The sequence below is a fragment of the Emys orbicularis genome, chromosome 1 (genome assembly GCF_028017835.1).
Source record: "Emys orbicularis isolate rEmyOrb1 chromosome 1, rEmyOrb1.hap1, whole genome shotgun sequence".
Classification (NCBI taxonomy): domain Eukaryota; kingdom Metazoa; phylum Chordata; order Testudines; family Emydidae; genus Emys; species Emys orbicularis.
The window spans coordinates 333264402-333286968 of record NC_088683.1 but is presented as its reverse complement, the minus strand read 5'-3'; the positions used below and the strand labels follow the sequence as shown (position 1 = coordinate 333286968).

General features: G+C 41.0%; 1 protein-coding gene across 1 annotated transcript in view; it reads right to left on the bottom strand.

Annotated features, from left to right (window-relative positions):
- Positions 1 to 22567, bottom strand: part of CWF19L2 (CWF19 like cell cycle control factor 2) — a 177674-nt gene that overhangs the window by 141803 nt on the left and 13304 nt on the right. Inside the window, exons 2-4 of the mRNA XM_065411158.1 lie at positions 15585 to 15695; positions 5080 to 5199; positions 3728 to 3838 (exon numbers count right to left, since the gene is read on the bottom strand). Of these exons, the coding sequence (XP_065267230.1) occupies positions 3728 to 3838; positions 5080 to 5199; positions 15585 to 15695 (342 nt within the window). The remainder of the gene's footprint in view (positions 1 to 3727; positions 3839 to 5079; positions 5200 to 15584; positions 15696 to 22567) is intronic.

The window sequence follows — 22567 nt, the reverse complement described above, 5'->3', positions numbered from 1 at the left end:
CCCTTTCCGCAGTACTCCTTCCTAGGCAGTCATTTCCCATTTTATATGTGTGCAACTGATTGTTCCTTCCTAAGTGGAGTACTTTGCATTTGTCCTTATTGAATTTCATCCTATTTACTTCAAACCATTTATCCAGTTTGTCCAGATCATTTTGAATTTTAATCCTATCCTCCAAAGCACTTGCAACCCCTCCCAGCTTGGTATCGTCCACAAACTTTATAAGTGTACTCTCTATGCCATTATCTAAATCATTGATGAAGATATTAAACAGCACCGGACCCAGAATCAATCCCTGCGGGACCCCACTCGTTATGCCCATCCAGCATGACTGTGAACCACTGATAACTACTCTCTGGGAACGATTTTCCAACCAGTTATGCACCCACCTTATAGTAGCTCCATCTAGGTTGCATTTCCCTAGTTTGTTTATGAGAAGGTCATGCGAGACAGTATCAAAAGTCTTACTAAAGTCAAGATATATCACATCTACCACTTCCCCCCATCCACAAGGCTTGTTACCCTGTCAAAGAAAGCTATCAGGTTGGTTTGACACTAACACTAACATATTCATAAATGTTCTGGAAAAAGGAGTAAACAGTGAGATGGCAAAGTTTGCAGATGATACACAATTACTGGTTTGGACAACAAAGTTATATCCAAAGCTGACTGCAAATAGTACAAAGGGATCTCACAAGACTGGGTGACAAAATGGCAGGTGAAATTCAATGTTGATAAATGCAAAGTAATGCACATTGGAAAACATAATCCCAACTATAAATATAAAATGATGGGGTCTAAATGAGCTCTTATCATTCAAGAAAGATCTTGGAGTCACTGTGGATAGTTCCCTGAAAACATCCACTCAATATGCAGCGGCAGTCAAAAAATCTAATAATGTTAGGAACCATTAGGAAAGGGACAGATACTAAGACAGAAAACATCATAATGCCACTATATAAATCCATGGTATGCCCACATCTTGAATACTGAATGCAGTTCTGGTTACCCCATATCATAAAAGATATTAGAATCGGAAAGGGTGCAGAGAAGGGATACAAAAATTATTAAGGTTATGGAACAGCTTCCATATGAGGAGAGATTAAAAAGATTGGGATTATTCATTTTAGAAGAAAGGATGACTAGGGAGGGGATGAATGATAGATGTCTATAAAATCACAAATGTTGTGGAGAAAGTGAATAAGGAAGTATTATTTTCCCTTTTCATAACACAAGAACTAAAAGATCACCCAATGAAATTAATAAGCAGTAAATATAAGGAAGTACTACTTCACACAACGCAGTCGACCTGTGGATCTCGTTGCCAGAGGATGTTACGAAGGCCATAAGTATAACTGGGTTCAAAAAGAATTAGACAAGTTCATGGAGGATAGGTCCAGCAATGGCTATTAGTCAAGATGGTCAGGGATGCAACCCTGCACTCTGGCTGTCCTTAAACCTCTGACGGCTGGAACCTGGGACTAGATGACAGGGGATAGGTTACTCGATAATTGCCCTGTTCTGTTCATTCTCTTTGAAGCATCTGGTACTGGCCACGGTCGGAAGACAGGATACTGGGTTAGATGGTCTGGTCTGACCCACTATGGCCATTCTTATGGTGTAAGTGATCCTCTCCAAAAAAGAAAAGGCTTGAAGAACTCAATGCTCATAGGGAGTACAAATGCCCATGAGCTACAAAAGGGTTTGTTTCTGAACTTTTATCCTGCTATTTTCAGCAATCAGTAAAGGGCATTTCTCTGATTCACAGAGGCTTTTTGCTCCCCTTGACCAGATGCACTTCATAAAGTCAGTCCCCTGGAAGCCAGAACCATATTCAGAATTAACTTCACGGTGTAGAAAAGGCCATGAAACTTATGACCATTTTTAGGTCATTAAAATGTGCTGGGGAAAATATGTATCTGTCCATTTGCCAATCCCGAAGGAATCCACCAAGGGGGGCGGGGGGGAATCCTCAAATATCACACGTTAACTCCTCATATAAAGTGTAGAGTCTAATTGTGGACAGCCAAGTACCAGTCGACCAATTCACAGACCAAGTAGTGTTTGGACAAGAAAGAAATGACCTTGAAGCAAAAGCTATTGGTAGAGATGCAAAAACAGTTTTTTTTACAGCCTCCTCAGTTTAGACTGCATTCAACAATCTACACCTTAAAGCCAGAGGTACTGTCATTCAGGAAAGTTCCTGTAAGTTTACCTATATTGCCTTTAGGCCTGACCTGTCAGAAAAGAGAAGGAGAAACCTGAAAAGCAGCAATGCTGAAAGAGACTTGGGGGCAACAATGGACAGTAATTATATAGGAGTTTGCAATTCAACGTGACAGAAAAAAAATCAGTGTAATTTTGGACAACAGACACGGGGACATCACATCACAGAGCAGGGGGTGTATGGCCCTAAGGTGACTGCACTTGGAGTAAAGCATTCAATTCCAGATCTTTGATCACCAGATACGTTGGAAGGAGATTAAGAGAAGCTTACTTATGAGAACATATATACAAGGGAAGCTACCTCTCTTTCTAACTGCACTTAGGTATAAAAAAAAGATGGAGGACATGGAAGATACTACCCCAAAAATTTCCCTGTACAATGGTTTGACAGGATAAACAGACACCTAGCCTGGTTTGCACACCCTCACCAAAAGAGGAGCACTTCTTTGTTTTCTCTCAGCATTCTTCAATTTGATGATCTTAAAGGACCCAGCCCACTGTTGGTGTTACAATCATGGTATTACTAAAAAAAACCTCTTGAAAGAAGGCTTTACTATACAGAGGGGAAAACTAGATTAGGGAAAGCGCTGGAAGCAAGGAAACCAGTCTTACTGGTCCTTGGCTGTTCCAAAATTTACCCTCCTAAGACTATGTGGGCCTAGCACACACAAGTAATTCATGTGCCACACACGAAGTAATTCACATGTGTGCCAAATACAATTGGACTAGACTTGCTTTCAGTAGGGCTAAACAACAGTTCAGCCTGAATCATTTCACTCTGCACTAGCTTAGTGTCATCATGGTCTCCGCCACCATAGTTAAGAGAGTCCTATTCTTACTGTCCTACAGTACGTCAGTGGCCTTTCAAAAATCCCGCAGAATCTCCTCTATCTAGGATCTACATTAGCATCATGGGATAGGTAACCAAAACTGAACTGAGAGGATTACAACACACATCAACATAGCTAGAAAAGACACACTTAACAGTCTGTGCTTAAACCAGTGCAATCACACTGCTTCAGTTAGGGACAGTTCAATTCTCCAGATGACACATAATTTGTGAGGTGTAGAGCATAGTTAAGAATGTAGCAGGATCCCTGATGCAACCAGTCTTGCTGGTCAAACACTCTGCAGTTTCTTTAGTCACTGTACCTCTTCAAGCACCATGTACCCAAAAAGTCATTGAAGATTGACTTGATCTATGCAGAGAAATTAACAGGGTTAGTCAAGATTTTAATCTGACCTTATTAAGAAAACCAGGCTAAATCATTACGTGCTTTGGCATATGATGCACAAAACTGATGCGAGGCAACATAATTGTAATACTTTGTTAGATGCTTGATAAAACAGGAAAAAATGCCCAATTAACAAAATCTAACATTTACCTAAATACAATATTTACATTTTAAGTAGCTATTGATCAAAGAATTTACAATGAACTATAGCCACACTTTACACTAGGCCCAAATGATTTTACCCTTTCCATAATTACCAGGCTACTCACCTGAACTGCAGGATTTTCTGTAGTATCCGACTGCTCCTTCTTGACTTTCCAAGCCTTTTCTGTGCAAATTGACTGTGATATAGTTGATTCAACCCATTCAACTGAAGAATCCTAAGAATAAGTGTTTGAGTAATTTAGAAAAATTCAAAAGCACTGAATTTTATAGAATGACCAAACCTTAAGCACTGTTATAAACTAAGGATACACTGTTATTAAGAAAATTTTACAAAGAAAATGCCATTTGATGTGATCTCATCAAAATAGCATGTTAGTCTCTCCCTATCCCACATCAACAGTTTATTAATATTGTATTGTCATGCAAAGAAAACACAATGGCCATTTGCCAGAAAGTTGAAACTGTCCTGCTGATACTTTGAAACAAACAAAAAATACGTACAATTAAAACTTCTAAATTAGTGACAAAATAAAAAAAGAAATGTTTTATTAAGCTTTACTGGTGCAACATTCGCGTTTAAATTAAAAATGTAATAATTTACATAATCTCTTTACATTTTAATTGTATCTCATTCCCACCCAACCCCCCACCCAATATATATATACATCTCTCTCTTAGAGGAAGAGCAGTTTTCTGGAGTGCTGCAATTTTATACTCGTAACAAACCGCTCTCTGCTGATCAGACATTCCCTGTTATTTATAAGAACCTGACATGAGAACAAAAGATTTTGTATCAAAGGTATCAGGGTCAGAAGGGTGCTGCATCTTGGGACTCTCTGATGTAATTTGCAGCTTTGGGTGCTTCCCAGAGGAAACATGGGACCAATCTATGGTTTTGGTTATTTCCTAGCAAGTCAAAAACACAGTTCACTTAGCTGTATGTTCCTGCAGAAAAACCTTGTCCTACTGAACCTTCCTATGCATCAGGAAAAAAGGGTAATCTTCAAGAAGACAACAATAAAGCTACCGTGCTTGCACACAAATGCTACATTTAAAACTGGGGATTTCAAAACACGTAGCAAATACTCAGAAAATCCAATCAGAACAGGATTTCCAGCTGGCCTGTTTACTCCACTTGATAAAAAATGAAAAAAGAGAGGGCCAGGAAGCAGTGCCATGATTTCCAAGCAAGTCTGTGACTGCTAAAAATAAAATGGGAACCCACTCGCCTCTAACTGGAAGAGAGAGCATTACCGAAGAATTAAAGAAACTGAAAAAAATGGCACCTTTAAATTAATAAAATACCAGTAAGATATCATGTAGCACTGTCTTTAGGAAAATGCCTCAATATTAGTGGCAACTTCTTTCCAAAAAGGCAGGTTAAAAGTGATTTGTTTGGTTTGTTTGTTTGTTTTTAAACATTCTTTCAAGAGAATATTTTAAGTTTATTACTTACTGAAGAGCTATCACTTGAATCATCATTTTTTTCAAATTTTTGGTTTTTGCTTTTCTTCTTTTCTTTCTTAAGTTTTCTTGAGTGTTTATCTTTTTTCTTCTTTTTCTTCACAGTATGTTCCTATATAATCAAACATTTATAAATGACATCAAAACAAATCACATAGAAAAAAAAGACAGACCATTAATCAAATTGCATAGAAAAAAAATCTAGCTAATTCTAAACCATCAAAACTGTGCACTTATCAGACCATAACTGCATATTCTTATTACTATTTCTATCATCCTCCATCAACCATTACTTCTGTTACTTAGCACTTGTCTACACAGGATTTATTTAATATATTTTTCCGCTTTAAATAACATGAATAACTACATGTTTATTATGGCTTAAGCTATTTCTCTTAAGAACATAAGAATGGCCATACTGGGTCAGACCAAAGGTCCATCCAGTCCAGTATCCTGTCTACCGACAGTGGCCAATGCCAGGTGCCCCAGAGGGAGTGAACCTAACAGGTAATGATCAAGTCATCTCTCTCCTGCCGTACATCACCACCCTCTGACAAACAGAGGCTGGGGACATCATTCCTTACCCATCCTGGCTAATAGCCATTAATGGACTTAACCTCCATGAATTTATCCAGTTCTCTTTTAAACCCTGTTATAGTCCTAGCCTTCACAACCTCCTCAGGTAAGGAGTTCCACAAGTTGACTGTGCGCTGCGTCAAGAAGAACTTCCTTTTATTTGTTTTAAACCTGCTGCCTATTAATTTCATTTGATGACCCCTAGTTCTTGTATTATGGGAATAAGTAAATAACTTTTCCTTATCCACTTTCTCCACATCACTCATGATTTTATATACCTCTATCATATCCCCCCTTAGTCTCCTCTTTTCCAAGCTGAAAAGTCCTAGCCTCTTTAATCTCTCCTCATATGGGATCCGTTCCAAACCCCTAATCATTTTAGTTGCCCTTCTCTGAACCTTTTCTAATGCCAGTATATCTTTTTTGAGATGAGGAGACCACATCTGTACGCAGTATTCAAGATGTGGGCATACCATGGATTTATATAAGGGCAATAAGATATTCTCCGTCTTATTCTCTATCCCCTTTTTAATGATTCCTAACATCCTGTTTGCTTTTTTGACTGCCGCTGCACACTGCGTGGACGTCTTCAGAGAACTATCCACGATGATTCCAAGATCTTTTTCCTGATTAGTTGTAGCTAAATTAGCCCCATCATATTGTATGTATAGTTGGGGTTATTTTTCCCAATGTGCATTACTTTACATTTATCCACATTAAATTTCAGTTGCCATTTTGTTGCCCAATCACTTAGTTTTGTGAGATCTTTTTGAAGTTCTTCACAGTCTGCTTTGGTCTTAACTATCTTGAGCAGTTCAGTATCATCTGCAAACTTTGCCACCTTACTTTTTACCCCTTTCTCCAGATCATTTATGAATAAGTTGAATAGGATTGGTCCTAGGACTGACCCTTGGGGAACACCACTAGTTACCCCTCTCCATTCTGAAAATTTACCATTTATTCCTACCCTTTGTTCCCGGTCTTTTAACCAGTTCTCAATCTATGAAAGGATCTTCCCTCTTATCCCATGACAACTTAGTTTATGTAAGAGCCTTTGGTGAGGTACCTTGTCAAAGGCTTTCTGGAAATCTAAGTACACTATGTCCACTGGATACCCCTTGTCCACATGTTTGTTGACCCCTTCAAAGAACTCTAATAGATTAGTAAGACATGATTTCTCTTTACAGAAACCATGTTGACTTTTGCCCAACAAGTTATGTTCTTCTGTGTGTCTGACAATTTTATTCTTTACTATTGTTTCAACTAATTTGCCCGGTACTGACGTTAGACTTACCAGTCTGTAATTGCCGGGATCACCTCTAGAGCCCTTTTTAAATATTGGCATTACATTAGCTATCTTCCAGTCATTGGGTACAGAAGCCGATTTAAAGGACAGGTTACAAACCAAAGTTAGTAGTTCCACAATTTCACATTTGAGTTCTTTCAGAACTCTTGGGTGAATGCCATCTGGTCCCCGTGACTTGTTACTGTTAAATTTATCAATTAATTCCAAAACCTCCTCTAGTGCCAACTCAATCTGTGACAATTCCTCAGATTTGTCACCTACAAAAGCCAGCTCAGGTTTGGGAATCTCCCCAACATCCTCAGCCGTGAAGACTGAAGCAAAGAATTCATTTAGTTTCTCCGCAATGACTTTATCGTGTTTAAGTGCTCCTTTTGTATCTCAATCGTCCAGGGGCCCCACTGGTTGTTTAGCAGACTTCCTGCTTCTGATGTACTTAAATAACATTTTGTTATTACCTTTGGAGTTTTTGGCTAGCTGTTCTTCAAACTCCTTTTTGGCTTTTCTTATTACATTTTTACACTTAATTTGGCAGTGTTTATGCTCCTTTCTATTTACCTCACTAGGATTTGACTTCCACTTTTTAAAAGATGCCTTTTTATCTCCCACTGCTTCTTTTGCATGGTTGTTAAGCCACGGTGGTTCTTTTTAAATTCTTTTACTGTGTTTTTTAATTTGAGGTATACATTTAAGTTGGGCCTCTATTATGGTGTCTTTGAAAAGTGTCCATGCAGCTTGCAGGGATTTCACTCTAGTCACTGTACCTTTTAATTTCTGTTTAACTAACCCCCTCATTTTTGCATAGTTCCCCTTTCTGAAGTTAAATGCCACAGTGTTGGGCTATTGAGGTGTTCTTCCCACCACAGGAATGCTAAAAGTTATTATATTATGGTCACTATTTCCAAACGGTCCTATTATACTTACGTCTTGGACCAGATCCTGCACTCCATTCAGGACTAAATCGAGAATTGCCTCTCCCCTTGTGGGTTCCTGTATCGGTTGCTCCAAAAAGCAGTCATTTAAAGTATCGAGAAATTTTGTGTCTGCACTTCGTCCTGAGGTGACATGTTCCCAGTCAATGTAGAGATAATTGAAATCCCCCACTATTATTGAGTTCTTTATTTTGATAGCCTCTCTAATCTCCCTTAGCATTTCATCATCACTATCACTGTCCTGGTCAGGTGGTCAATAATAGATCCCCAATGTTATATTCTTATTAGAGCATGAAATTACTATCCATAGAGATTCTATGGAGATTCTCTTGTGAATCCTTGCATCCATACAGGTCTGCACTTTTTTTAAATAGGTGCACAGTATTCTGGACAGGTATCCCATGGTGCAATCTTCCACTGCCAGGCGCCATACACACGGAGATTTTTCTCGCAGCTCATTATAGGATGCCTTCCAGAACATACTGGAATTCTTGGATTTGGGGTCAAAGAAATCAAATCCCATGATTCCTCTCCTGGCATCCCATCATTCATCTGCATTTTGCAGGCCAGCACCATTTTCAAACTGCTGCCAGGCACCATGGAGAAAACACTGCCGAGTGTCATGTCCTGACCTGGCCTGAGCTGATTGTGATTAATACAAACAAGCTTCTCCACATGTTTTGGCAGTCATGAGGCCAGCTGGCTTTGGTTGGTTTAGGAGATAGCCATGGCAATGCAGGAAGCGTATGAAATCAAGCAGTTACTTCTGCAGGACTCTTTCTTGGAGCGGCTTCACTCAATGCAATGCTGCTTCTGGGTTCAGCAAACTAGCACAGGCTGGTGGGAAAGAACAGTGATGCCAACCTGGGATGACCAGCAGTGAGGGCAGAACTTCAGGACAATAAAGTCTACTTCCCTAAAAATCTGTCAAGCTCACACTGAAACTGCAGTGATGGAATACCAAAATGAGCGCTCCCCTCAGCGTGGACAAGCACAAGGCCATCGCCATCTGAAAGCCACCTCCCCCAGTTACTACTGGTCAGTAGCTAAACAGTTTGGTGTTGGTAGATCAGCTGTCAGGGCTGTTCTCGTGGAGGTGTGCACTGCTATTGATAGGGTGTTGTTGGGCTAGTTCAGGGGCTGGCAACCTTTCAGAAGTGGTGTGCCGAGTCTTCATTTATTCACTCTAATTTAAGGTTTTGCACGCCAGTAACACAGTTTAACGTTTTTAGAAGGTCTCTTTCTATAAGTCTATAATATATAACTAAACTATTGTTGTATGTAAAGTAAAGAAGGCTTTTAAAATGTTTAAGAAGCTTCATTTAAAATTAAATTAAAATGCAGAGCCCCCCGGACCGGTGGCCAGGACCCAGGCAGTGTGAGTGCCACTGAAAATCAGCTTGTGTGCCGCCTTTGGCATGCGTGCCATAGGTTGCCTACACCTGGGCTAGTTCATAAAGCTTCAGAGGGGTAGCCGTGTTAGTCTGAATCTGTAAAAAGCAACAGAGGGTCCTGTGGCACCTTTAAGACTAACAGAAGTATTGGAGCATAAGCTTTCGTGGGTGAATGCCCACTTCATCAGACGCAGGTAATGGAAATTTCCATTACTTGCGTCTGATGAAGTGGGCATTCACCCACGAAAGCTTATGCTCCAATACTTCTGTTAGTCTTAAAGGTGCCACAGGACCCTCTGTTGCTTTTCACAAAGCTTGGCACTGCATAGAAGGTATTTCATGGATTTACTTGAGTGCCTCTACAACTGGTCAAGGAAACGGGTAGGGATGCATTGTTCAGTATAGTGGATGGAAAATGAATGTACTGTAACCCAGGAAATGAATGAAATTTTTTGTATACACATTTTATTAGGAATAGATTATATTGGGGGAAACTGAATTTCATTGAAATTTCCCAGCCAAGTTTTTCATAATAAAAACCTTTATTGAGTCAATGTAACAGTGCAAACCACTGGAACTATGATGACAGAACACACATAAAGTGCTGAGTCTTCACATCTGTACCAATGGGCTCACAAGTGTGTAAGAGTGAAGGGTGAAAATTGTTACCCTTATTCTGGGGGATGGAGTGTTGTGGGAAGGGACTATCTTGATGCAAAGGAAAGATAGGAAGAATAGTAAGAGACCAATATGGCTGCATCAAGAGCTTTTTAATTACCTGAAAATCAAAAAGGAATCCTACGAAGTAGAAATATGGGCAAACTGCTAAGTACAAAACAATAGCACAAGCATGTAGGGACAAAGTCAGAGAGGCTAAAGCATAAAATGAGTTACAGCTAGCAAGGGACATAAAAAGGCAGAAAGAAGAGGTTCTATAAATACATTAGGAGAAAGATGAAGGAAAGTGTAGGCCCACCAGTTAGTGAAGAAGGAGAAGTCATAAACAGATGACATGAAAAAGGCTGAGGTGCTGAATGCCAATTTTGCTTCAGTCTTCACTAAAAAGGCTAATTGTGACTACATGCTGAACACAAAATATTAACCACAAGGGGGAATTCATCCTAGGGTACTGGTACTAGCTGAAGCAATCTCAGAACCGTTAGCAATAATCTTTGAAAATTCATGGAGGATGGGTGAAGTCACAGAGGACCAGAGAAGGGCAAACATGGTATCTATCTTTAAAAAGGGGAGCAAAGAGGATGCAGGGAATTATACACCAATCAGCCTAACTTTGATACATAGAAAGATACTGGAACAAATTACTAAATGATCAGTTTGTAAGCACCTTGAAAATAATAGAGTGAGAAGTCATAGCCAGCTGGATTTGTCAAGAACAAATCATGCCAAACCAACCTAGTTGGTGTGACAGGACTACTTGCCTAGAGAACGGGGGGAAAGCTGCAGATGTGATTTATCTTGATTTTACTAAGGCTTTTGACACTGTCCCACATGACAGTCTCATAAGCAACTTAGGGAAGTGTTGTCTAGATGAAATTACTATAAAGTGGGTGCACAACTGGTTGAAAGACCACACTCAAAGAGTTATCAATAGTTCACTAACTGGGAGAACGTATCTAGCGAGGTACTGCAGTGAGTCTGTCCTGGATCCGGTACTATTCAATATTTCTTGGATGAAAGAGTGGAGAGTATGCTTATAAAATTTGCAGATGACACCTAGCTGGAAGGGGTTGCAAGCACTGTGAAGGACATAGTTAGACTTCAAAATGGCCTTGATAAATTGGAGAATTGGTCTGAAATCAACAAGATTAAATTCAATCAAGATAAGTGTAAAATACTACACTTAGAAAGGAAACATCAAAAGCACAACTACAAAATGGAGAATAATTGGCTAGGTCAGTGGTTCTCAACCAGAGGTACGCGTATCCCTGGGTGTACGCAGAAATCATCCAGAAGATACATCAGCTCATCTAGGTATTTGCCTAGTTTTACAACAGGCTACATAAAAAGCACTAGTTAAGTTAGTACAAACTACAATTTCATACAATGACTAGTATATAAAACAAGTCATTGTATATACTACAGTGCTCTATATACTACAAGCTGAAATGTAAGTACAATATTTATATTCCAATTGTTTTATTTTATAATTATATGAGAACAATTAGAAAGTAAGCAATTTTTCAGTAATAGTGTGCTGTGACTTCTGTTTTTAGGTCTCATTTTGTAAGCAAGTTTTTAAGTGAGGTGAAACTTGGAATTCGCTAGACAAATCAGACTCCTGAAAGGTGTACAGTAGTCTGGAAAGGTTGAGAACCACTGGAGTGAGCAGTAAGACTGCTGAAAAAGATCTGGGGGTTATAGTAATAATAAATTAAATATGAGTCAACAATATGATGCAGTTGTGAAAAAGGTGACTATTCTGGGTCTTATTAACAGGAGTGCTGTATATAAGACACGGGAGGTAATTGTCCCACTCTACTCAGAACTGGCGAGGCCTCAGCTGGAGTACTGTGTCCAGTTCTGGGTGCCACACTTTAGGAAAGACTTGGACAAACTGGAGAGAGTCCATAAGAGAACAAAAAAGGATAAAAGGTTTAGAAAACCTGACTTGAGAAAAGGTTTAAAGAACTGGGCATGTTTAGTCTTGAGAAAAGACAGCTGAAGGGGGGAGCTGATTTATCTTCAAATGTATTAAGGGCTGTTATAAAGAGAACAGTGATCACTTGTTCTCCATGTCCACTACAGGCAGGACAAGAAGTAATGGTCTTAATCTGAAGCAAGGAGATTTAGGTTAGATATTAGCAAAAACTTTCTAACTATAAGAGTAGTTAAATACTAGAATAGATTACACAAAGAGTTTGTGAAATCCCCATCGTAGGAGACTTTTAATAACGAGTTAAACACACACCTGTGAGTGATGATCTAGGTATACTTGGTCCTGCTCAGCACAGAGGGATGGACTAGATTACTCCTCCAGGTCCCTTCCAGCCCTACGTTTCTATGTTTCTACAATCTCTATGTATTTTGAAATATCTCTGTAGCCTAATTTTGACAATTTACCTCACAAAATGTAAAGGTAGCTAAAAGTGATCAAACTGAAAGGCAAAGTACTTTTTCTATTGTTTCCTCTCTTTCTCTCTCTGCCATTACAATAAACATACCTGCCATGCAATATGTTTGATTTTTAACCTCAGCATTGCTGCCATCTCAAGTGTGGGAGTGGCAGCCGTCACCAGGAGGAAATGGGATAGTGAAGTGGCACAGTAAGCTGGATAAGAAGGCAGAACATTTGGTCAATGGTTGTGGGATTTGATACTTCAGGGAAATAAACCCTTTAGAGCCTAAAGTCTCCATTGCAGACGTAATCCTGAGCACACTACGAGGGGTGGGGGAGAAGCTGAGCAGTCATTGAGGGGCTCTGCCCAGCCACCACCCAGAACTAAGTTGTCTAAACCAGCGCCGCTTCCCATAGCTCCCATTGGCCGGGAACAGCGAACCGCAGCCACTGGGAGCTGCAGGCGGCCATGCCTGCGGACGGTCGATGTAAACAAACTGTCTCGCAGCCCACCAGTGGATTACCCTGACAGGCCGCAGGTTGCCCACCACTGGTCCATACAAACCTTAACCTGAAAAAAAGCTAATTTCAGAAATAAGCTATTTCGTTTCCATAGTGGATTAATTAATGTGGGAAAAGACACCAGATAATTTAAAAAAAACTTGTGTATGGACACAAGGCAGTTTATCCTGAAATAACTTGATATTCTAAAATAAACCTTTCCCATGTAGACAAGGCCTTTTACACTCACCTGTTCGGTCTTGCCAAACACAAGACAAATAAATCTTCTACTAAGGACTTGTCTATACAGTGTGTCAGTCCACATCAGTTAGAGTGTAAATTCTAATGAGCACCAGCACATTGCATGCTAACTGGCCCATGTGGATCTGACTGGAGCACGCTAAAAGTTCCCTACTATGCATTAACATAGTCCCATTTCAAACAGTACTACATTAACACACACTAGGGAACTTTTAGTGCACACCAGTAGAGTCTACACAGCCAGTTAGTGAGTGACATGCTAATACGCATTAAATTTATATCCCAACTGGTGTGGACTAACAACCTGTATAGACAAGCCCTCACTGTTTACAGCACCCAGCACAGTGGGGCCCAAAATACAAATAGGCCTCTCCAGATACTATATTAACAACGATTAACTCAGAGAGAACATAAGTGAGAGGCTCCATATCCCATTACTAGATTCACAGATTCCAAGGCCAGAAAGGATCACTGTGATCATCTAACCTACCTTCTCTATAAAACAGGCCATAGAACTTCCCCCAGAATAATTCCTCTTTGAACTAAGGCATATCTTCTAGAAAAACTTCCAATTTTAATTTTAAAATTGCCAATGATGGAGAATCCACCACAACCTTTGGTAAATTGTTCCAGCAGTTAATTACCATCACTGTTAAAAATGTATGCCTTATATCCTGTCTGAATTTGTCTAGCTTCAGCTTCCAGCCATTAGATCTTGTTTTACCTTTGTCTGCTAGACTGAAGACCCCGTTGTGACGATGCCCCCCACAAGGCTTTATGGAAATATGCTTATGAATGTATATATGACATAACTAGAATATGTTTTATGCTACATATGCCATGTAACATATCTCTGTAAAGGTTATGATCTACTGAATCTATTAATCCTATTTGTGTGCATGTACCATTTTTGTATTTGAAGTTATGAATATTGGCTGTGTACTGGCTTGATTTTTAAGTAGCCTTTGTAAAGCATTTGGTCAGCTTTTTAAGAAAGGAATGTGCAAATTAAGTGCCCAATCAAGAAGCACTTAAGGGACAATGGATCTTGGAAGGCTCCAATCCACATAAGAAGTCTACATGAGGACATTCAAGGTAGCAGGTAAGCAATGGCTGCTGCCTGTAAAAACTGAGTCACGCATGGACATGTGACTTGCCCATGTGACTCCAAAACTCCATCTTGGAGCTGGACTTTGCCTAGGAGAGAGGAGGGGGTCTCCACCCACAAGAGAAACTCTATTTAAGCCGGTAGGAGTCTCAGCCATTTTGTTTTCAGTTGGCTAAAGAAATAGCCTTTCCACCCCCAAGGATACCTGAAAGAAACTGGAACAAAGGACAGTAACTACAGGGGGTGTGAGTGATTACTGGACCCAGACTAGAAGGAGACTAGTCTGTAAAAGGAAGCTTACTGGAATTCCTCTAAGGGTGAGGTTTTTATCTGTACTCAGTTTTCTTACTGTATTAGACTCAGACTTGTGTGTTTTATTTTATTTTACTTGGTAATTCACTTTGTTCTGTCTGCTATTACTTGGAACCACTTAAATCCTACTTTCTGTATTTAATAAAATCACTTTTTACTTATTAATTAACCCAGAGTATGTATTAATACGGGGGGGAGGGGCAAACAGCGGTGCATATCTCTCTATCAGTGTTATAGAGGGCGAACAATTTATGAGTTTACCCTGTATAAGGGTAAAATGGATTTATTTGGGGTTTGGACCCCATTGGAAGTTGGGCATCTGAGTGTTAAAGACAGGAACACTTCTTAAGTTGCTTTCAGTTAAGTATGCAGCTTTGGGGCACGTACTTCAGACCCTAAGTCTGTGTTGAAGCAGACTTTATGGAAATGGCATGTCTGGCTCAACAAGACAGGGTGCTGGAGTCATAAGCAGGGGCAGAAGTAGTTTTGGCACATCAGTTGGCAGTTCCCAAGGGGGTTTCTGTGATCCAACCCGTCACACCTGTTATCAAATATTTGTTCCCCACGTAGACTGTGATCATGTCACCCCTTAACCTTCTCTTGGGTAAACTAAATAGACTGAGCTCCTTGAGACTATCACTATAAGGCCTGTTTTTAATCCTTTAATGATTCTCATGGCTCTTCTCTAAATCCTCTCCAATTTATCAACAAATTATTTTCCTTTTCAAATGTCTAAAAATTAAACCTCGTTGTTGTATAGCCCACTAAGAACTCCAGGTGACTTATGTCTCTGCTGCCATTTTTACATGGTAGAAATTAGATGTAAAGCTCAGCTAAAGCAATACTTCTACTTTTGTACAATCAAAACAAAGGAATTCTGATATATATTTCCATTTAGTTTTTACCAAGGTTGCTTTTGAGGTCTGTGGCATACAAAGATTATTTTCTACATAATTTTAAGTAACTGAATCGTTCAGTTTACTTCAAGATAATGGAAAGCTAGCATGAAATTCAATGATTTACTGCTCCATCACCTTTTCCAGCTCTTCCACACGTTTGTTCACATCAGGAAGCATCCACGTATCCTCACCTCGCAGCCGCTTGAGTTCTTTGCGTCTCTCGTCCTTCTCGTAATCAGATTTGGCCTAATATGAAAAAGGGGGAAAAGAAAGAAATGGATTCTGGAGGTGTGGATGCAAATGATGTTGCTGAAGCTCTCAGGTTGCAATCTGTCTGGATTTGAACCAGGTGGTCCCACTTCTGAGAACAATTTCACTTTATTTTGAGGATAGCATTACAAAATATTGATTAATGATATACTAATGGTAAATGCAACTAAAGACTACCCTATACCTAGTACCATTTCCAATGTGCTATAGCTTTGCAGTTCTGCCAGCACTAATCCCAACCTATTTACACAAATAATAGAGCTACACTAACTTGTTTTCCCTCTGAAAATGTTTCTATTACCAGCCTCCATTAATTTTCCCATGTATTATAATGATTGATTTGATTTTCTGACTTTCTATTCTTACTTATCTCATTTTTCAAGGCCCCAGCGAGTAGTTTTGGGCAATTGCTCTTCTACTCCAAAGGATGGCTCACGTGGGAATTAGTTTAAAGAGATGGAGCTGCTGAGAGAGAATTCTCAATGGTGGGCCCTCAGCTTTGGAATTCACTTCCACCAGGTCCAAAACAGATCTGTTGAACTGTAGGACACACTGCAAAACTCCCTCTTTTTAACCCAGGGTTTTGGGAAGCAAAGGGCTATTATTAATGGCTGGAGTGGGTTTTTCTCCTTCTTGGTTTTTGAAAGGTTGCTGGGTTTACTTTTGTTTTTTATTCTGGAGATTTTAACATATGGCAAAGGTACCTGTAACTTTGAATAGATTTTTTTGAATTATATAAATTTAAATTAATAAATTAGTAGCTAATTAAATCATAGAGCCCTCTCCTACATTTGGCTCATTTTAAATAAAAGCAAAAGGTCCAATTCATTTTAGAAGTGCAAATGTTCCTTAAACATATTCAAGGTATAATTAAGATGAATCACAGATTTGTATTATTGACATACCCTAAATATGCCAAACAGAAAGCAAAATGCTATTTAACTAGAGTAGAATGCCATATTACACTATACTGTGGCAACTGCATTGTGCAAAGTTGCTTACTTCCTAAGAAAAATATCAAATATGTTTTCAACTAGATATGATTTAATACTAATCTGAACACAGATGATAACCTAAATCATAACACATAAGCCACCCTTTTTCAGCTTTTCATTATAAGTAGCAACCATAGCAAACTGCAGAGAGAAACCTTTCAAGTCTGACCTTCAGTATTTAATACTTGTTTTGTGGAAAAATTATAAAGCAAAGACAGGTTTCACTTTTTTGGTCTTGAGCCTTTTTTTAGTGAGATGTTTTCATCATTAAACCACTAGATTTTATATTCGTGTAATAAGGATGGATGGCCAAGGTATTTCAGGGGAATAGATGACCAACTCAAAGTCCTCCCTTTTTGCTTCAGACTATTAACCTCACTCAGTTATTCATTCTCTATGAAGTACCATAAGTTAAATATGTCACTGTTATAAGCCTTCCTTATCTATTTTTTCTCCCCTTGGCTAGTTTCCCTTTGATAGAACTCAAAATAAAAAATGCAATGTTGCTAATTCCCACTGTTTTATCACAAGTCTAATAATATTGGGGGGTTTCTGAATGCCCCAGCTCCTGGAATCCTGTGATTAAATGAGAAAGTCAACTTCCATTTTAAAAAGTTTCTAACCCTTGTGGTTGCAGATAAAAGCTTGAAAACATGACCCAAATGCATCAAAAAGGTGCAAAAAACAGAAAGCAAACATTACCAAAAATTCATATTTTTAAAAAAACCCATAAAGCCAATTTCGTGATTTTTGAACACTTGGGGTTGGCAATACTGGAAATGACAAAAATAATTAGAAATTAACTAAGAAAGTTAAAGGAAATAGAACCAAAGTGTATGTCTGTGCCCAACTCAGTCACCAAAGCAGATAATCCGCAGGAGAGAAATTTTGCACCCTTTATTTTCTTGAACAACTCTCTTCCACAACCCAGGAAGCGAATATCATAATTCTGCAGTAAACATTAAATCATTCTGGATATGTGGATGCCTCCAATCTTGAAATCTCTGGCACAAACTTTGATAATTATGAATTAAAGTCCTCAAAAATTACAATTTTAAAACTTTCCTAGAATCAAAGTGGCAAACAGTTTGAGCACTGTCAAGACAGTATTTTAGGGCTTTAACAACTTCTTCTCAGAAGGTTTAGAACAAAATCAGGGCAAAACAGGAGCCATTCACAAGATTCAGAGAAACATGCGTGAGTTTCTATGGCCTATGTTATATATATGTCAGATTAATTGATCATTAAGGTTCTGCTCTGTACCCCCAACACTGGGAGGATCACAGCCACCACCACCCCAAGAGGAAACATAGTGTAGTAGTGGTTAGTGACTCCCTTCCGAAGAGGACAGAGGCACCCATCTGTCAGCCTGACATGGCATCCCAGGAGGTGTGCTGCCTGCCAGGGTTCTGTATCCAAGACGTTACAGAGGGACTGTCGAGGATCATCCAACCCTCTGACTACTACCCCATGCTACTCATCCATGTTGGCACTAATGATACTGCGAGGTATGACCCTGAGCAGATCAGAAATGACGACAGGGCTCTGGGAGTAAGGGTGAAAGAGTTGGGGGTGCAGCTGGTGTTCTCTTCAATCCTTCTGGTCAAAGGTAGGAGCCCAGGCAGAGACAGATGCATCCTGGAGGTGAATGCATGGCTGTGCAGATGGTATCACTAGGAGGAGCTTCAACTTGCTTGACCATGGGATGCTGTTCCAGGAAGAAGGACTGCTGAAAAGGGATGGATGGATACAGACTGGCTAACCTAGTGAGGAGGGCTTTAAATTAGGTTTGACGGGGGTCACGAGATAAAAGCTCACAGTTAAGTCAAAATCATGGAGCCCTGGGAGAGAGGGTTGGAATCTGGAGCTTGGGCCATTATAGCAGAGACAAGGGAGAGACAAGAGGGAACACAGAGGGGATATCAAATCAGTATCTTAGATCAGTGGTTCCCAAAGCTGGTCCGCCGCTAGTTCAGGGAAAGCCCCTAGCGGGCCAGGCCGGTTTGTTTACCTGCCGCGTCCGCAGGTTCGGCACATCGCAGCTCCTATTGGCCGCGGTTCGCCGGCCGAGGGATGTGCTGGCCGCCCTTCCCGCAGCCCCCAGTGGCCTGGAGCGGCGAACCGCGGCCAGTGGGAGCCGCGATCGGCTGAACCTGCAGATGCGGCAGGTAAACTAACCGGCCCGGCCCGCCAGGGGCTTTCCCTGAACAAGCAGCGGACCAGCTTTGAGAACCACTGTCTTAGATATCTGTATACTAATGCAAGAGGTATGAGCAATAAACAGGAAGAAATAGTAATACTAGTGAATAAACACAAATATGACAGTTGGCATCACAGAAACTGGGTAGGATAATGCACATGACTGGAATATTGGTATAGACGGGTACAGGTTGCTCAGGAAGGACAGGCAGGGAAAAAAGAGAGGATGTGTTGCCTTGTATATCAAAGATGTATACAGTTGGACTGAGGTTGAGAAGGAAATAGGAGACAGAACTGTTGAAAGTCTCTGGGTAAAGGGGTAAAAAACAAGGGTGATGTCATGGTAGGGATCTGCTACAGACCATCTAACCAAAAAGAATAGGTGGATGAGGCACTTTTTTTTTTTCAAAAACGAAGAAAAATTATAACTATATTGTCTTGACATGTGCAGTCCCCTAAGGCAAGAAAAAAAAATGTGGCTAAAATAGTTAGAGTCACATCCCTGAATTAACATTAAAATAGACAATTATTAAAATAAGGCTCCTACCATTTCCTGTCCTTTTGGCTGTAATTTTTTAAAGAGAGAACGTGGGTGAAATAATATGTTCTATTGGACCAACTTCTGTTGGTGGAAGAGATGATGAGCTTTTGAGATTTACAGAGCTCCACAGACCAGGACACACCAACTCAAAGTAGTACCAGACTCTGCCAGAACAACAGATGCAAAACCTGAAGACATATCTCCACTGCTATGATGATCAATACACCAATGGGACAAATAAGCTAGACATCGACTTGCTGATTGCTTGCCTCTACAGTGGAGAAATACTGTCTTGCCTGATTCAGACTGTAAAAAAAGTGTGCTCACTGTCTACTCCATCTTCCTTTTGGTCAAAAATGGCACACTGCTACAGCAACAGATCACTTTCATGCCCTTTTGGCAGAATATCTGCATCCATTGTTGGAGAACTAGGAATATTCCCTTCCCACTGAACCTCCACACACATCATGAGGAGTGGCCATCTGCTTTCAACTAAGGAGGACTTGTTACAAAGGTCTTTGTGATCGATAATATTCCTTAACTGACCAAGTAATCAACACTGGAAGACATAAAACTGTCTCCCTTACTCCTCAAATAGCTAATCACAGCTCTTCTTAGGGGTGTGAGGTGAAAGAGAGAGATTCTGGTGTGACACTATGCCCCATATTCTTCATAGAGATATTGTTATGATAGGATTATGGCATAACTATGATATATTTTATGCAAGATAGGTCATGTGAGATATCATTGAAAAGGTTATGATTTACTGAATATGATTATCCTGCTTGTATGCATGTATCATATTTATATCTGAGGTTAGAAATATTGCCTATACATCTATTACAGATGTGTTTACACCTGGGGTATGCCCACTAGACAGAATGCAATCAGTCTACATGGCTGGCTGGGAAGGGCCATTAAGGAGAACAATAGGTCTTAGAACAGGGGTGGGAAAACTACGGCCCACGGGCAGATTCCAGCCTGCCAGCTGTTTTAATCCGGCCCTCGAGCTCCCGCTGGGGAGCGAGGGCTGAGGCTTGCCCTGCTCCAGCCAGGGAGCAGGGTTGGGGGCCGCTCCGCGCGGCTCCTGAAAGCAGCAACGTGTCCCCCCTCCGGCTCCTATACATAGGGACAGCCCATGGGGCTCTGCTCCACACGCTGCGCCCACCCCAAGCACCGCCCCCACAGCTCCCATTAGCTGGGAACCGTGGCCAATGGGAGCTGCCGGGGCAGGCCTGTGGACAGAGCAACACGCAGCAGAGCCACCTGGCTGCGACGCTACGTAGAAGCTGGAGGGGGGACATGCCACTGCTTCCGGGAGCCTCTTGAGGTAAGCGCCACCCTGAGCTGGCACCCCTGAGCCACCCCCCCTCCCACGCCCCAACCTTGTTCCCCCTCCTGCCTTCCGAACCCCTTGGTCCCAGACCGGAGCACCCTCCTGCACCCCAAACCCCTCATCCTCAGCCCCACCCAGAGCCCTCACCCCCCCTCCCGCACACTACCACCCCTGCCCCAGCCCGGAGCCCCCTCCCGCACCCTGACTCCTCATTTCTCGCCACACCCCAGAGCCCGCACCCCCTCCTGCACCCCAACCCCAATTTCATGAGGATTCATGGCCCACCATACAATTTCTATACCCAGATGTGGCCCTCAGGCCAAAAAGTTTGCCAACCCCTGTCTTAGAAGATGCTAATCTCCCACCAGGGAGCCTTCCTAAGGACACTACAAACAGCCTCTGAGTCATGGTTGAGGCAGCCCTACAGAGACATGTGACCAAGTCACCTGGTACTCGATTCCATCATAGAATACTAGTCTTTTTCCACTGTCCAGACATGGGAATCAAACTGGGAGACAAAGGGTTCCCGACATATGCAAAAGCTATTTAAGGCAGGGGAGTGACATCATCATGGCTCTTCTTCACTGACTCCCCGCCCAAAGGATATGCTTGGAAACACCTCAGAAACAAGGACTGAACTGGAGCAGAAGGGATGAACCCAGGCTAGAGGGATTTCTAGACTGTGAAAGGTATATCTGACGTTTTAAGCTGCAAGCAAGTGCAGCTTGCCCTCAAGGATATCTGCAAACTGCCTAAATCAACAATTAGGGTGAGAATTTGCTGCTCATATCCAATTTATTTAGTATATTAGGCTTAGATTGCGTTTCTGTTTTATTTCCTAGGTAATCTGCTTTGATCCATTTGCTATCCCTTATAATCACTTAAAACCTACCTTTTCTAGTTAATAAACTTGTTTTTGTTTTGTCTAAAACCAGTGCGTGGGAATCATAACTCTGGGTAGAAAGCTACTGCATATCTTCCTCCACGTTGAGGGAGGGGGCGAATTTCATGAGCTTATGCTGTACAGTTCCCTGTGCTGTTCAAGACGGAATAATTTTGGGTTTACCCTTCAAAGGAGGGTGTGCATTTGAGTAACCAGGCAGTTCCTTAGCTGAGCTTTCCCAGGCAGAACTGATCTCAGCATCTGTGTTAAGCTATAGCTGGGTGTGTCCAAACTGTATGTGTGCTGGAAGGGGCTTGTGGGCCTGTCACAGCAGTACAGTGAAAACTGAACCCAGGCTGGTGGGTCAGGCAGGCTCAGTAGTAGCGCAGTTCCAGGTTGCATTCCAAGGGGGAGGAGGGGAACCCATCACACCTAGATATCAAGTATCAGGGGGTAGCTGTGTTAGTCTGTATCCACAAAAACAACAAGGAGTCCGGTGGCACCTTAAAAACTAACATTTATTTGGGCATAAGCTTTCACGGGTAAAAAACCTCACTTGGCACAGAATTCCCCCCAGAAGTAACACTTGTAAGAGTCACTCTGGACTGTAGAAGAGCTTCAATATTTCTTTTTTAGAAGCACTTCTCTTTGTGTTTCAGAAAGCAGTGCAACTGGCAAGATTTCAACTGATAGGAATAGCCCCGTTTTTCTTGAAAAATGGCTGCCTTCTTTGGCCTTAGTGTTCTAAAGACTGCACCTCTGGCTTCTTCAACCTTAGCTGAATTTTGTGTGCATTCCATTTTGGATAAATGCAGTGTGTTTTTTGCATCTCCTGTAAGCCATTGGAGTCTTCGGTGTCATTCATTGTTTAAAAAAACAACAAGGACTCCTTGT